The sequence below is a fragment of the Canis lupus genome, chromosome 25 (genome assembly GCF_048164855.1).
Source record: "Canis lupus baileyi chromosome 25, mCanLup2.hap1, whole genome shotgun sequence".
NCBI classification, from domain to species: domain Eukaryota; kingdom Metazoa; phylum Chordata; class Mammalia; order Carnivora; family Canidae; genus Canis; species Canis lupus.
Window position 1 is genome coordinate 43,474,367 of NC_132862.1, and position 15,465 is coordinate 43,489,831.

The 15,465-nt window shown below is 38.6% G+C and overlaps 1 protein-coding gene across 34 annotated transcripts in view; it reads left to right on the forward strand.

The window, feature by feature from the left end:
- ERC1 (ELKS/RAB6-interacting/CAST family member 1) overlaps positions 1–15,465 on the forward strand; it is a 545,178-nt gene that overhangs the window by 99,516 nt on the left and 430,197 nt on the right. For all 34 annotated transcript variants that reach the window (XR_012017870.1, XR_012017872.1, XR_012017874.1 and 31 more), the window contains exon 4: positions 12,017–12,091. Coding sequence is in view for 21 of the 34 variants with exons in the window: in XM_072799507.1 (XP_072655608.1) it covers positions 12,017–12,091 (75 nt within the window). In the remaining 13 variants the exon portion in view is untranslated. The remainder of the gene's footprint in view (positions 1–12,016; positions 12,092–15,465) is intronic.

A 15,465-nucleotide genomic window follows, 5' to 3' on the forward strand; every position in this document is an offset into this window, starting at 1 on the left:
ACCATTGCATGGGCAGCCCCCGTGGCGCAGCGGTTTAGCGCCGCCTGCAGCTCAGGGCGTGATCCTGGAGACCCTGGATCGAGTCCCACGTCGGGCTCCCTGCATGGAGCCTGCTCCTCCCTCTGCCTGTGTCTCTGCCTCTCTCTAGCTGTGTCTCTATGAATAAATAAATAAAATCTTTAAAAAAAAAAAAAAGAAATGACCATTGCACATTATATCAAGAAAGTCAAAAAGAATTGGGAGCTGGCAACACCAGGATGTCCATAGGTTTTGTTATTTATTGGACTTATTGTCCATCTTTTAAAAAAAAATCAGTATTTCTTCAATTCTAAGACTCACTGTTTTTCTTATTTAAATAATATGGAATTGAGTTAAATCTTACCCTTGATGGCATCTCACAGTCTGTCAGCGAGGCAGTAGTTGTGCTGGATTTGTTTGTACTTTCACAGACAGTACCTGTTCCTTTTGTTACCACTTTAGTTGAGGGTGTGAACATTGTTGGTATTTCTCATGTTAGCTTTAATTGTTGGTCAACATGTCATCAGTAATATGCGGTGAATTGGCATTGAAACCAAGGTTACTGGCATGGAGAAAGTTATAAAAACAGTTCAAAATGATATATAATTAAACTGTAGTTAAATAAGTAGAAGAGAATTCACAGTCAGTATAAAATAAAAATTTTGAATGATAAAGCTTTGTGTCATGATTTATTTGGAAGTATTTTTTTCCCTTTCTTTCCATTACATAAAACAGTGGTATCTACTACAATCAATGGCATCTTAGATTTGATGAAATACAGTAACATTATAATGGCATTCATATCTGATAGTTTTTGTGATTAGATTTCCATTTTGTTTATGAAAATGGTTCTGTAGATAACAGATAATAATTCCCCCAAATAAAAGCCAAAGAAGAAAAAAATAAGTTTAAGCATCGTATTTTGTTTGTACTGAAATTACATTTTTATGGGACTGCTGATTGTTAAATTTTATATTGTTTACTGTAATACTTTTCCTTTGGTTGATAGAAGAGTGAAGACATTTATTGGACAAATATTGAACCATAGTCAGGACTTGTCTTGGCCACTTCTTGGGGCTTTAGCATACAGAGTTTTAACAAGCTTTATAGGTAATTCTGTTATACACCAAAATTTGAGACCCGAGTTTGGGTTCTCAGTCTATTGGCAGAACATACCAAGTTGGCAATGGAATTTTTTGCATCTGCATTCCATGTACATACCCAACAGGCCAAATAAATAATATATTTGATGCCTGTATATGCTCTGAATTTTAAAAATGTAGATGTGGTAAATAAAGTATAAATTTGTTTTAAAACATTATATTCATGCTAGTTTTTGTCTCTAATATTTCAATCAACAAACCTTGTTAAGCATAACTGCTATGATGTTGGAGTTTACAGGAATCTTTGAAGTTGAAAGCACTAATATTTGACAAGGTTCTATGCTAGGAATTCTGAATCTAACTAATATATCTGAGGAATACCTATTGTTATCATTGGCAGTTGTGTAAAGTGTAAGAGAAGATAGAGAAAAGAGAGAAGAGAAAAAATAGAAACAGTAGACAAAGCATAGGAAGAATTAAAAAAAAGAGGGGATCCGAAGTTTGTTGCTCTGAAAGTGATTTTGGGAAATATAGATAGTTGCATACCTTTTTTAGGTTATTCTTCCCTCTTTCCTTGTGTCATTTGTGCCCATTTCCATTTTGACAAGAAAATCACGTTTTCTAGAGTAATGCCATTAGAGATGGTAAAGGGTTAAAGTATAATGGTGTCTGACAGACACAATAGCGAGGATTCTTTCTGCTTATTCTCCTCCTCATTTTTATTTCTGTCTCCTCTGTGTTTTGAGTACAGTAAACCCAGAACTTGTGGGGAGGATTGAATCTGTGAAGGAGTGTCAGAATCTGGAGCTTCTACCCTTGAGCCAAGAGTGCTGGAGGCTAAAACCTAAAACTTGAAAAACAATTTTTTTCAGACATAAATACTACTATTCAGTCACAAATTCCCCTTTCTCTCTGTTGTGTAAGTAAAAGTTGACTGACTTTTTAAAAGAAATTACTAAAGAGAGAAAAATATGAAAATTCCTAACTTGTCTTCTAACTCTAGATTAGTCATTACTCTTTGGTAAAATAATGAGAGAAAGTGAGCGTATTTTCTGTTGTCTACCACAGTGGACAGTTTAACAAGATCCAGATAATTCTGCCTGTACTCTCATTGTTTCTGAAAGAAAAATTTCAGGCCAAAGGAGTGAAGTAGAACAAACAAATAGAATATTCTAGTTGTTATTTTTATGTGAATAGTACATTCATTTCTATTTCCAGTCTCCTCTCTTTATTAATAGTGCAAGAATCAGAGGCTTGATGTACTCAGTGGGAAAGGGAGCTTGTCATCTCACCAACTGCCAGGTGTGTTCATAATGAGTTTTAAGGTGCAGCCCTCTGAATGGAAATTTGTTACAAGTGATATGCTTTACAGATGTCTTACCAGGAAAACTTTATGCCTGTGAATGGTTTAAAATGCATCCTAGTTCCTGCTTAGCAAAGGAGGATTTTTTTTGTTCAAATGGATTTGTTTTCTTTATGTTTTACTTACATGCTTGCTAGGATTCAAAATGAAATTTATTGTTTAACCATAACACATTTGCAAATCTATCTTATTTGGAGTTAGGTAATGGGAAAGAAGTCAGATAAAATTACCTCACTACCTGAATTGTGAGGTATTTCAAAGAAATGCAGTTTTAATATTTTCAAGTTGATACAGAAATACCAAATGAGGGACACCTGGGTGGCTGGCTCAGTTGAGCATCTGCCTTTGGCTCAGGTCATGATCCTGAGGTCCTGGGATTGAGTCCCACATCAGGCTCCCCGCAGGGAGCTGCTTCTCTCTCTGCCTGTGTCTCTGCCTCTCTGTCTCTGTCTCTGTCTCTGTCTCTCTCTCTCTCTCTGTGTCTCTCATGAATAAATAAAATCTTTAAAAAAATTTAAAAGAAATAGCAAATGAAAAATGTATAGGTTATAGAATTTTATTAAGAGATGAAGATTATTTGCAATTAGAGGGATTCATTTTATTTTTGCTTATACTTTTTAAAGTTTTACACTCATTTTACTGAATAAATTTTATTAAATATCTGCTGTGTGCCCAATTGATCTCTTGCTTACAATATGGAGAATAGATTAAATGTGGACAAACTAGAGGCTCAGAGGAAACTGATGAGTTTGTTGTTTTAATGTAAGTGAGAGATTATTATGGCTTGAACTAATGTGTTGAGATTTTCTTCTGGATTAGTGTGTTCTGGATTTTACTCTCTTAATGAAGGTTTTGCCTTGTGAAATTGTGGATTAACTTGATCTTTAGAAGACCGGCTTGTAAATGCGATTAGGGTTGATGTAGATAGCCTTTCCTCTTTCAGGAATAAATTAGTTAACTTTTAAGACTTGGCCTGTCTGGTTCCTATGATGTTCTCCTTATTTTGGCTATTTGGAACTAGAATTTTTCCCAGGCCCATGTGAATTCAGGTAGTTGCTCAACTCATAGCTCTCTGGTAGTTCTGTTGCTAGCAATTGTTCTTTGTCTGACATTGTGGAATCTTGCCCTGTGCGCACACACTTAGTGTTTGGCCAGAGACTCAAAGGGGACCCCTGTCAGATTAGACACTGTTGCTTTTATGGCTGGCTTCCTTCTCTGTGATAGTCTGCTTTGTACGTTTCCACTGTCTCAGGAGTCTTATCCATTGATCTGTCTTCTGAGATTTGTATGACTGCTCTTTTCTGTTTGGGCTTCCTCTCCTTGCATCATAGATGGGATAGTAAGTCTGAACCATCAGTGTTTGTTTCCCTTCTTTCAAGTACCATAGACCTATGTGCTTGTTTTCCAGCGTCTGAAAAGTTATTTCATGCATTTTACCTAATTTTAAAATAGTTTACAACAGGAGGGCCAGTTTTCTATCCATTATGGTCAGAACATGTTGCTTTGGTAGAGAGTGAGAAGTGAATGGGAAATTCTGTGAAGGATTCAAAGCAGACTAAACTGTTAAATGATTTGTTGATGCTTTATGAAGATTACCCTGGTGCTCTCTTGAGAATGGACAGAGGAAGTGGAAGGAAACTAGGGGCAGTTGTAGTAATCCAGGGTTAAACTGAACTGGAAATGGAATGAAGTGGAATAATTCAAGACATATTTTGAAGCTAGAACAATCACTGCACGCAGTTTGAATTGTTGTGGGAAATAAAGATCTGGGAAAAATGAGACATTGGTGTTTGGCTTGAGCCACTGGGAAGGTAGTGCCATTTAATGAGATGGAGAAGACTCCTTTCTCATCACACTCATCAGATCAGGGGCTCTATTAAGGAAAATAAAAATTAAGAGATTTGTTATGGACAGTGTATAGGTTAAATTACCTATTAGACATCTAAACAGAGATGTCAAATGGGCAGTTGGATAAATGAGTGAAATCAGAGCAGAGGGCCTAGGAATTCACTAGTGTTTCAGTTGAATTTTAAGCAATGTTACGGAATAGAGAGTTTAGCAAGAAAAGAGAAGAGGGTTTAGGACTTGATACCTGGTCATTATAGTATTTAGGGGTCTAATTTAGAAGGAAGAAACTGCAAAAGAAACAGAAGGAGCACTTGGAGAGAAAGAAGAAGAGAGTGTAGTCTCATAATAACAGTCAAGAGAAAATACGTGTATAGGAGGGAGTGACCCACTGCTTTGAAGGCCTCTGAGAGTTTTAGGAAGATGAGGACAGAAAGGTGTCCACTAGATTTGGCACCCTGGAATTCACTGGTAATGTGGCTGAATTGCTTGAATGGAGAAGTAGAGAAAGAATTAAAATAAATTAAAGCAATAGTCTTACAGTGTGTTACTAGGGAGATTGATTTTGGGAGCCTATTGCTATAATCCAGACAGATGATGGTTCCAGAACTTCTTCTTTTTTTCTTTTTTTTTAAAGATTATTTCTTTATAATGAAATATGAATGACAGAGGGAGTGGGACAGAGATATAGGCAGAAGGAGAAGCAGGCTCCCAGCTCCCTGCAGGGACTCGATCCCAGGACCCCGTGCGTGATCATTACCTGAGCTGAGGACAGACACTCAACTACTGAGCTATCCAGCTGTCCCAGTCCCAGAATTTCTAGGAGGGTTAGAAATGCTGGGTACAGAAGTTATATAGCCAAAAACAGTTTCAAATCCATCATGCTCCTTTATTGGTTTAGTCGTAGACAGTGCTTTTCTTGGTACAGGGTACAAACACAGCACCAAGACATCACTGTTTGGCTGACATCACTGACACTGCTCACTACCCTTGGAACCTCTGCCATTCCTGAGACTGGGAGCTTGAGGTAACTGCTTCCTCTGCCACTCATTGTCAGACTTGTCTCTATTCAGGTCCCTGATTCTTCTGTTAAAAGGTTCTGAATCAAAGTGATACATGTGTCTGACTGGGGAGATTAGGTCTTGTGTTTGGATTTTAACTGCCAGAAAGGCTGAGGAAAAAGTATGTGGCATCCTTAGCTTCTGTTGTGGAAGGAAGACTGTCTTAAAATGTGGAATCCGGGGATCCCTGGGTGGCGCAGCAGTTTAGCGCCTTCCTTTGGCCCAGGACACGATCCTGGAGACCCGGGTTCGAATCCCATGTCAGGCTCCTGGTGCATGGAGCCTGCTTCTCCCTCTGCCTATGTCTCTGCCTCTCTCTCTCTCTATGTGACTATCAAAAATAAATAAAAATTAAAAAAAAATGTGGAATCCCCAAACATAGAAGGGAGATTAGATACCATGGCAAGAAAGAGTAATAGATGTCCACTACAAGGCTAGAGAAATAGATTTTGCAGGTTATTGATGGAAATGTAATATAGTTGACTTTTGGATAATGACGGGGTTGGAAGCTGACCCCTGTTTATTTTTATTTTTATTTTTTTTTATTTTTTATTTTTTTTGATGACCCCTGTTTAGTTGAAAATCTGTATAGAGTGTCTGACTCTCCCAGAACTTAACTACTGATAACTTACTGTTGACTGCAAGCCTTACTGATAACATAAATGGTTGATTTACATGTAGTTTGTATGTCATATGTATTATTTACCATATTCTTTAAGTGAGCTAGAGAAAAGCAAATGTTATTTAAAAATTATAAGAGAAAACACATTTATAGTACTGTACTATATTTATTGAAAAAATAACACATGTAGGGGTGCCTGGATGGCTCAGTCGGTTAAGTGTCTGCCTTCCAGCTTAGGTCATGGTCCTGAGGTCCTGGGATGGAGCCCCAGGTGGGCTCCCCACTCAGCCAGGAATCTGCTTCTCCCTCTCCCTCTGCCCCTCCCCCTGCTCATGTTTTCTCTCTCTCTCTCTCTAACAAATAAAAATTATAAAATCTTAAAAAAAAAAAAAAAGAATAATACTTGTTTAAGTGGACCAGCACAGTTCAAACCCATGTTGTTCAAGGGTCAACTGTAGTTGAATTTGTGGGATTTGGGAGAAGGGCTACCCTGTATTGTTGGTGTGCCTGTTGTTCAGCCAAACAAGAGCTTCCTGCTGATGGAGCAAGTGGGGCCTAAAACTCAACCAGTGTTTCATGCTGAGGTTGCTTCTACTCTACAGGGGTTGTTTTTTTCCTATTCCTAGTAAGTTTCTATGTGGGCTAGTGGAGTCCCTGGATTGGGGATATAGAACTGAGAAGAGTTCTGAGGATTGAATTTAGAAAATGTCTCTCTGTCGTTATGATAGGGGAAAGGACAGAGAACAAGTCTTTAGAGCTAGGATAATTCTTTAATGGAAGGCAGTTGAAAATTTTAAAGATGTTCCTCCCTTAACTGTCTCTCTCATTAAAAAACAAACAAACAAAAGAAAACTATTAAATGAGTTCAGAAAGGATGTGGACTGACAACAGCTATAAGATTTAGAAACAAGAAGACCTTTCTTTATTTGATATAGTAGAGAGAGTGGTCCAATAGAGAGGTGAAGATTAACACTAGCTGACGATTTATTCATTTTTTCAGTCTTTCCTTCATCCAACAAAAGAGGAATGGATATGGAGGAGAAATAATTTTTAATGATTACTTACATGTCTCACAGTGTTTAAGGAATACAAAGGACAGTTTTTCCCTGAAGGAGTTTACAGTCTGGTATATTAGAGAAGATTATTCCAAATATAATGTAGTAAGTGTTGAGGAAGATTATCTGGAAGTAAGAGGAGGTGTATGTAACTCAGCACAGGGATAGAAAGGGGTTCATAGGTTCCCTTAAGTCTTGAAAGTTTGGTAGTCATTTGTTTTCATTCACTCATCATTCATGTATAGGTTAGAAGGTACATGCTATGAGTAGGAAAAGCAGAGTAAGGTAAAGGGGAAGGGACATGTGGATTTTTTTTTGTCAGTTTTAAGTTTTAAAATAAGATATGCTGTGCTACATTAAACATTAATTTTTTAATGAAAAATTTCAAACCTATACTTATTTATCACTCAGATACACCAATTACCAAAATTTTGCCATACTTTGTTTCAGTGTCCTATTTTTTCCCTTTCCTTCTTTTTTCACCACCAAAGATTTTATTTATTTTTATTTTTATTTTTATTTTTTAAAATATTTTAATTTCCAGAATGGCTGCACCAGCTGCCTTCCCACCAACAGAAGGTCCCATTTCTCTGCATCTTCACCAGCATCTGTTGTTTCCTGAGGTGTTGATCTTAGCTATTCTGACTAGTGTGAGTTGGTAACTCCTCATGGGTTTGAATTGTATTTCCCTGATCCCAAATGATGTTGATCATCTTTTCATGTATTGCTGGGCATTTGTCTTCTTTGGAGAAATGTCTTTTCTTTTTTTTAAGTTATTATTTTTTTAAATAATAAATTTATTTTTTATTGGTGTTCAATTTGCCAACATACAGAATAACACCCAGTGCTCATCCTGTCAAGTGCCCCCCTCAGTGCCCATCACCCATTCACCCCGACCCCCGGCCCTCCTCCCCTTCCATCACCCTCACCAAAGATTTTAAAACAAATTCCTGACATGATGTAACTTACCTCTATAGACTTTGGTATGCACCGCCAAAACATTTGGACTTTTTTTTTTTTGTATAACCACAATGTGATTATCACAACTCATAAACCTAATAATCTAGAAGAGACATTTGAGTCAAGATTTGAAGGAGAGAAAATCCTCTCCGTGAGCTGATTGATGAAAAAGAGTTTAGGTAATGGAAACATCTGGTGTAAAGTCCTAAGGAATGGGAGAATGCCTAGCATATTTGAGGAACAGCAGGGAGTCCAGTGTAGTTAAAGCATGGTGACTGAGGGAAGAGTGATAAAACATGAGGTCTTGTAGACTACTGAGGGGACTTTGGCTTGCTTTGAGTCACATAGGGAACCATGATAAGAGTTTCAAGCAGAAGAGTGACAAGATTAAATTCATACTCTAAAAGGTCACTCTGAGTGCTCTGTTGAGAATAGACTGTAGGGGAGCAACATAAAAAGTGAGGAGCCTAGTTAGGAGCTTGTTGTTAGATTTAAAAAAGATATATATCTATATCTATATAGATATAGAGATATATGTGTATATATATCTACATATATAGGCACACACACGTATATATTAAGATTGATTTATTTGGGAGAGAGGGAGGGGGAGAGATAGAAAATATGGGGGGATGGGCAGAGAGAGAGGGAGAGAGAGTCCCAAGTAGACCTGGTGCAGGGCTGGATCTCAGGACCTTGAGATCACACTCTGAGCAGAAAACCAAGAGTCGAATGCTTAACCAACTGCGTCACCCAGCCACCCCTAAAAGATACATTTTTGTTAGTGGCTCACTCCAAAGGTAAGAGTGTTTGCGTTTTGGATATATTTTGAACGTTGAGTTAACTGGATTTCCTGATTGACTGTGGCTTGAAAGAGAAAGGAAGGCATTAAGAATTAGGTTTTTCACCTGAGTAACTGGAAGGATGGAGCAGGTTTTAGAGTACCACCAAGAATTTAATTTACTCTTGGGCATGAAGAGTTTGAGATATTTGTTAAACATACAGATGGGATACCTTGTTTGAATATTTAAGGCTAGAGTCAGGGAGAAAAGTAGCAGAAAGGGTGGTATGTATTAATAGTGGTTTGCACTGTAGTTTCAGCAACCAGCTGGTAAATGTGGATGTTCAGAAGTTACTGGTTTTTAAACTGTTGACTGTTTATAATTTAGAACTTTTGTCAGTTCAGGACAGTTCTTCCAGGAAGAGGTAATTTGGTGAATTGCGCAGTTCTATTTTCTGTTTCTTTTAAACCATTCTTCCTGGTCAGACAGGAATGAATAAATTAGGTGAAAGGTATAATTAAAGTATTATACATTCCTTTTCTTTCTTTTTTTTTTTTTTTCTCATTAAACTTTTGTTTTAATGGGTCTCAAAATTCTGTGACAGATTTTTGGTCAAGTTGTTTCCATTAAAAAGTACTGATTTTAAAAACTAATAACTTAAAACTGCCACACACGCACACACACACAAAAAAAACCAAATGGTCCACAAAACATTCTCCTTTCCTTCTGAAGGTTTTACGATGCATTATTATCATTAACCAGTCTTTTACTATTAAACTTAAATGGCCAATTGACACAAACAGTTCTGAGACCGTTCTTCCACCACTGATTAAGACTGGGGTGGCAGGTATTGGGGATAATATTCATTTAGCCTTCTGAGCTTTCTGGGCAGACTTGGTGACTTTGCCAGCTCCAGCTGCCTTGTCCACTGCTTTGATGACACCCACAGCAACTGTCTGTCTCATGTCACGAACAGCAAAACGGCCCAGAGGAGGATAGTCAGAGAAGCTCTCAACACACATAGGTTTGCCAGGAACCATATCAATAATGGCAGCATCCCCAGATTTCAAGAACTTGGGACCATCTTCCAGCTTCTTTCCAGAACGACGATCTATCTTTTCCTTCAGCTCAGCAAACTTGCAAGCAATGTGAGCTGTGTGACAATCCAGCACAGGTGCATATCCAGCACTGATTTGGCCTGGATGGTTCAGGATAATCACCTGAGCTGTGAAGCCAGCTGCTTCCATTGGTGGGTCATTTTTGCTGTCACCAGCCACGTTGCCACGACGAACATCTTTGACAGATACGTTCTTGACATTGAAGCCCACATTGTCCCCAGGAAGAGCCTCACTCAAAGCTTCATGGTGCATTTCAACAGACTTTACTTCAGTTGTAACATTGACTGGAGCAAAGGTGACCACCATACCAGGCTTAAGAACACCAGTCTCCACTCGACCCACTGGGACAGTACCAATACCACCAATTTTGTAGACGTCTTGGAGAGGCAGACGCAAGGGCTTATCAGTTGGACGAGTTGGTGGCAGAATGCAATCCAGGGCTTCAAGCAGTGTGGTTCCGCTGGCATTCCCATCTTTACGGGTGACTTTCCATCCCTTGAACCAAGGCATGTTAGCACTTGGCTCCAGCATGTTGTCACCATTCCAACCAGAAATTGGCACAAATGCTACTGTGTCGGGGTTGTAGCCAATTTTCTTAATGTAGGTGCTGACTTCCTTAACGATTTCCTCGTATCTCTTCTGGCTGTAGGGTGGTTCAGTGGAATCCATTTTGTTAACACCAACAGTTAGTTGTTTTACACCCAGTGTGTAAGCCAGAAGGGCATGCTCACGGGTCTGCCCATTCTTGGAGATATACCGGCTTCAAATTCACCAACACCAGCAGCAACAATCAGGACAGCACAGTCAGCCTGAGATGTGCCTGTAATCATGTTTTTGATAAAGTCTCTGTGTCCTGGGGCATCAATGATGGTCACATAATACTTGCTGGTCTCGAATTTCCACAGGGAGATATCAATGGTGATACCACGTTCACGTTCAGCTTTCAGTTTATCCAAGACCCAGGCATACTTGAAGGAGCCTTTTCCCATCTCAGCAGCCTCCTTCTCAAATTTTTCGATAGTTCTTTTGTCGATCCCGCCACATTTGTAGATCAGATGGCCAGTAGTGGTAGACTTGCCCGAATCTACGTGTCCAATGACGACGATGTTGATGTGAGTCTTCTCCTTTCCCATTTTGGTTTAGGTTTAGCGGTGGTTTTCACGACACCTGTGTTCTGGCGGCAAACCCGTTGCGAAAAAGTATACATTCCTTTTCTTATGGTTAAGTATGGTTCAGATGGAAAGTATTCAACTGCATATTCTCTGGGATCACTAGAAAGCTATGCCAGGGTACTTTGGAAATATTGACTGATTAAGTCAGAGACATTCACAAAATCTGACAGGAAATATCCTGAGGTGGACTGATAACCTTACTGTGACCCTCGAAGACCCTAATTGTGATATTACTACCATTGCTTCCTTTCTTCATGATTCTGAACTCACTAAAATTGAGATTAAAAAGAATAGCTGTGCTTTTCTGACATTTTATAAAAATGAACTATGAGGAAACTTGCCCAACAACCTTATTTTCTTTTGTCTTTCTACTTGTCACCCCACTGGAGAGAGATTTTCATTATAGGTAGCCAGGTTGTTACTCCAGGGTAGATGTTAGAGAAAGGATGTGGTTAACACAAATGCTTTTAGTAGCTTTGTGCAGTGCGGGCTGATTGTGACTGCTTTTATTTCTCTTTTAAAAAGGGAATATTTCTAGTCTACCTTTTGGATCTTGGAGTTCTGATTTATATGTCTTAGAATCATGTGGAAAATCGACAGACCAATCTGGGTTTGTGCTGTAGTTTCCATCTGTCATACTGATTTTATCTGTTTGACTAATTTTAAATAACTAGGTGTTCATAGACAGGGACTCTATCCCTGTGTGCTTGACCCTTAGAGTTCCTTAGCCTGGATGCAGTCTGTGGTTTCTCTGATCCACTAGGAAGGTCTGGTACACAGGGATCAGTCTTACAAGGATGGTATAATATCTTTTTTACACAATTACTCTCTCTCCCCGTCTTTCTCTAACCTCTATTTAAGACAAAAGAAGAGCGAAAAGGAAGACACTTACTCTCTCTTTTGCTTCTCTTGTATAGGAGATGCACCGGAGATTTGAGAATGCTCCTGATTCTGCCAAAACAAAAGCTCTGCAAACTGTTATTGAAATGAAGGTAAGTAAGAATCTATGAAAAAATCTTCAGAGTCAGTTTTAAGTGATTTTTAAACTTCTAAATGATTACACACTTCCATGTGTGTTTTAGAAAGTGGTATGTGATAATATTTCACTTACTTTGTAGATTGAGAAGAAATAGTAAGACAATGAAAATGACACTGTAAAAGAACTTCAGTTTTATTCCCTTTTAGTTATAGATCATAACTCAAATGGGACCAAAAAGACTTGTCCAGAATTTCTTTAAATCAGCTCTGCTTAAACCTTTTGATCTCAGGACTCTTCTATTCTCTTTTTTTCTTTTTAAAATATTTTATTTATTTACTCATGAGAGACACAGAGAGAGAGAGAGAGAGAGAGGCAGAGACACGGGCAGAGGGAGAAGCAGGGTCCATGCAGGGAGCCCGATGTGGGACTCGATCCTGGGTCTCCAGGATCACACCCTGGGGCCCAAGGCAGGCGCCAAACCGCTGAGCCACCCAGGGACCCTCTTCTATTCTGTTAAGACAAGCTCATTCATTCGTTTTTAGAAAATGTCCGCCTAATAGCCTAGAAACTATGATTTGTCAATTGTTCTTTCAGGTAAAAATGATGTTCTATAAAAATAGTATCTAATGTGGCTTGCAACTCAAAGAGGCACATAAGTGCTATTTCTAAGGAACAACTGTCTGTCATACTTCAATGGGCAGAGATGCCTAGCTCCTTCCCATTTCATCACAAAGAATAGTAAAAAGATGCATTCCTAAGGGTTGCGATTAATTAAAAGTAATAATTTTTACTGCTTCATTAGGGACATTCTCAAGGGAAGCAGTCTTCCAAAAATTTTATTTCTAGGGGTGCCTTGCTAGCTCAATTGGCAGAGCATGTGACTCTTACCTCGGGGTCATGATTGTAAACCCCACATTGGGCCTAGAGCTTACTTAATTCTTTTTTTTTTCCCCTTAATATATTTTTCTTTTTTTTCTGTGAGTGCCTGACCTGTAAAGTACAATGACTGCTGGTGTGGTTTGGTGCTACTTCCTGTTGTCCTGATACACTAGCAGTTTTTCCACCATTATATACCTTTAGTACAAATGTTAACATAGTGGAGAAGGCAAATAAAGTCATAATATTATTATGAAAATAGTTTTGACTATGTAGATGTCTTGAAAAAGTCTGGGGGATCCAGAACATAGAACATGGACCATACTTTGAAAAACTATGCCTTAAGTTAATGAATAGTTAGAAATCTTTAGGCTCTGTGTTACGTTGATCAAGAGCTTGTCTTCTAAATTCCTTGGATTCAAAATTTGGCTTTACTTGAATCAGTTGTATGACACAGAGCAAGTTACCTAACCTCTCCCTATGCCTCAATTTCTTTATTGATAGAAGGCGATGATAAACCACCATCCTATAGGTGGTTTTGAGTTTTAAATTAGTTATAGCAAGTAAAATATTTTGAATAATACCTGGTATATTGTAAACTGTTAGCTGCTACTGCTGTTATTTTTATGAACATCATATTCTTTCTTACAAAAGTGGAAAGACTCTTATAGATAAGAACCTCTCTCTTTCTCTTTTTTTAGCCTCTTCATATTCCCTTGAAAGTTTGACACTGTTTTTACTTTGTGGGCCTTTATTTAATATTTGGTGATATGACAAGAATATTTAGTTTATTGGTATATGGTTTTATGCAAATAGATGCTTCTTAAGTATAGTTATAAGAACTTTTCTCTGAATTTAAATGATTTCTTCTTAAGATGGATAATGTTTCTTGGGGCCTTGTGGGGGCTTTGTAGGCTATGTGATGAACAGAACTTGAGTTCATAGCTGGAGGTGATTTGTCTTGTGTGGAGCACCAGTCCCTCTTTCATTGGCCCCTTTTCATCCCCCCAAGACCCCCAACTAATGTCAGAAGTAAGCCACATTTCATTTATTGGATAGTCACATGCAAATGCCTAGTATCTTAGTTATTCTTAAGGGACTACATCCTGATATTTCCAGTAAGATGTATAGTAATCTTAAAAGTGAATTTTCAGATAGTACAATGAAAATAGTTTAGAGGCATAACCTTGTTTTACTCTGCTTCACTTTACTGTGTTTTGCAGATACCGTATTTTAAAAATTGAAGGTTTGTGGCAACCTTGCATCAGGCATATCTTTTGATGCTATTTTTTCAACAGCATTTGCCCACTTCATGTCTATGTGTCACATTTTAGTAATTCTTGCAATATTTCACACTTTTTCATTATTATTCTATTTGTTATGGTGATCTGTGATCTTTGATGTTACTGTTGTAGTTGTTTTGGGTGCCACTGATAAATGGCACCACTTGATAAATCTGTGTGTTCTGCCTGCCTCACTGACCTGCCATTCCCCTAGAACTAACTCCCCCTCTCCTCAGGCCTCCCTGTTCCCTGAGACACAATAATGTTAAAGTTAGGCCAACTAATAACCCTACAGTGGTCTCTACATGTTCAAGTGAAAAGAGTCACATGTCTCTCGTTTTAAATGAAAAACTAGGAATGATTAAGCTTAGTGAGGAAGGCATGTCCAAAGCTAAGATAGGCTTGAAAGCCAGGCCTCTTGCACCAAACAGCCAAATTATGAATGCAAAGGGAAAACTCTTGAAGGAAATTAAAAGCGGCTACTCTAGTAAACATATGAATGATAAAAAGTGAAACAGCCTTATTGCTCACATGGAGAAAGTTTTAGTGGTCTGGATAGAAGATTAAACCAGCCACAATATTCTCTTGAGCCAAAGCCTAATCTAGGGCAAGGCTCTAAGTCTCTCAATTCTGTGAAGGCTGAAAGAGGTAAGGAAGCAGCAGAAGAAGTGCTTGAAGCTAGCAGAGGTTGGTTCATGAGGTTTAAGGAAAGAAACCATCTCCATGACGTAAAAGTGTAGGGTAAAATAGCAGGTACTGATGGAGACAGTGCAGCAAGTTACCCAGAAGATCTAGAAGGATCATTATGAGAGTGGCTTCACTAAACAACAGATTTTCAGTGTAGATGAAACAACTTTCTATTGGAAGGAGATGCCATCTAGGACTTTTTTTTTTTTTTTTTTTTTTATGATAGTCAACCAGAGAGAGAGAGAGAGAGGCAGAGACACAGGCAGAGGGAGAAGCAGGCTCCATGCTCTGGGAGCCCGACGTGGGATTCGATCCCTGGTCTCCAGGATTGCGCCCTGGGCCAAAGGCAGGCGCCAAACCACTGCGCCACCCAGGGATCCCCATCTAGGACTTTAATACCTAAAGAAGTCAGTGCCTGGCTTCAAAGCTTGAAAAGATAGGCTGAATCTCTTGTTAGGAGCTAATGCGCTGATGACTTTAAGTTGAAGCCAGTACTCATTTACCATTCCAGAAATCCTAGGGCCTTAAGTTGAAGCCAGTA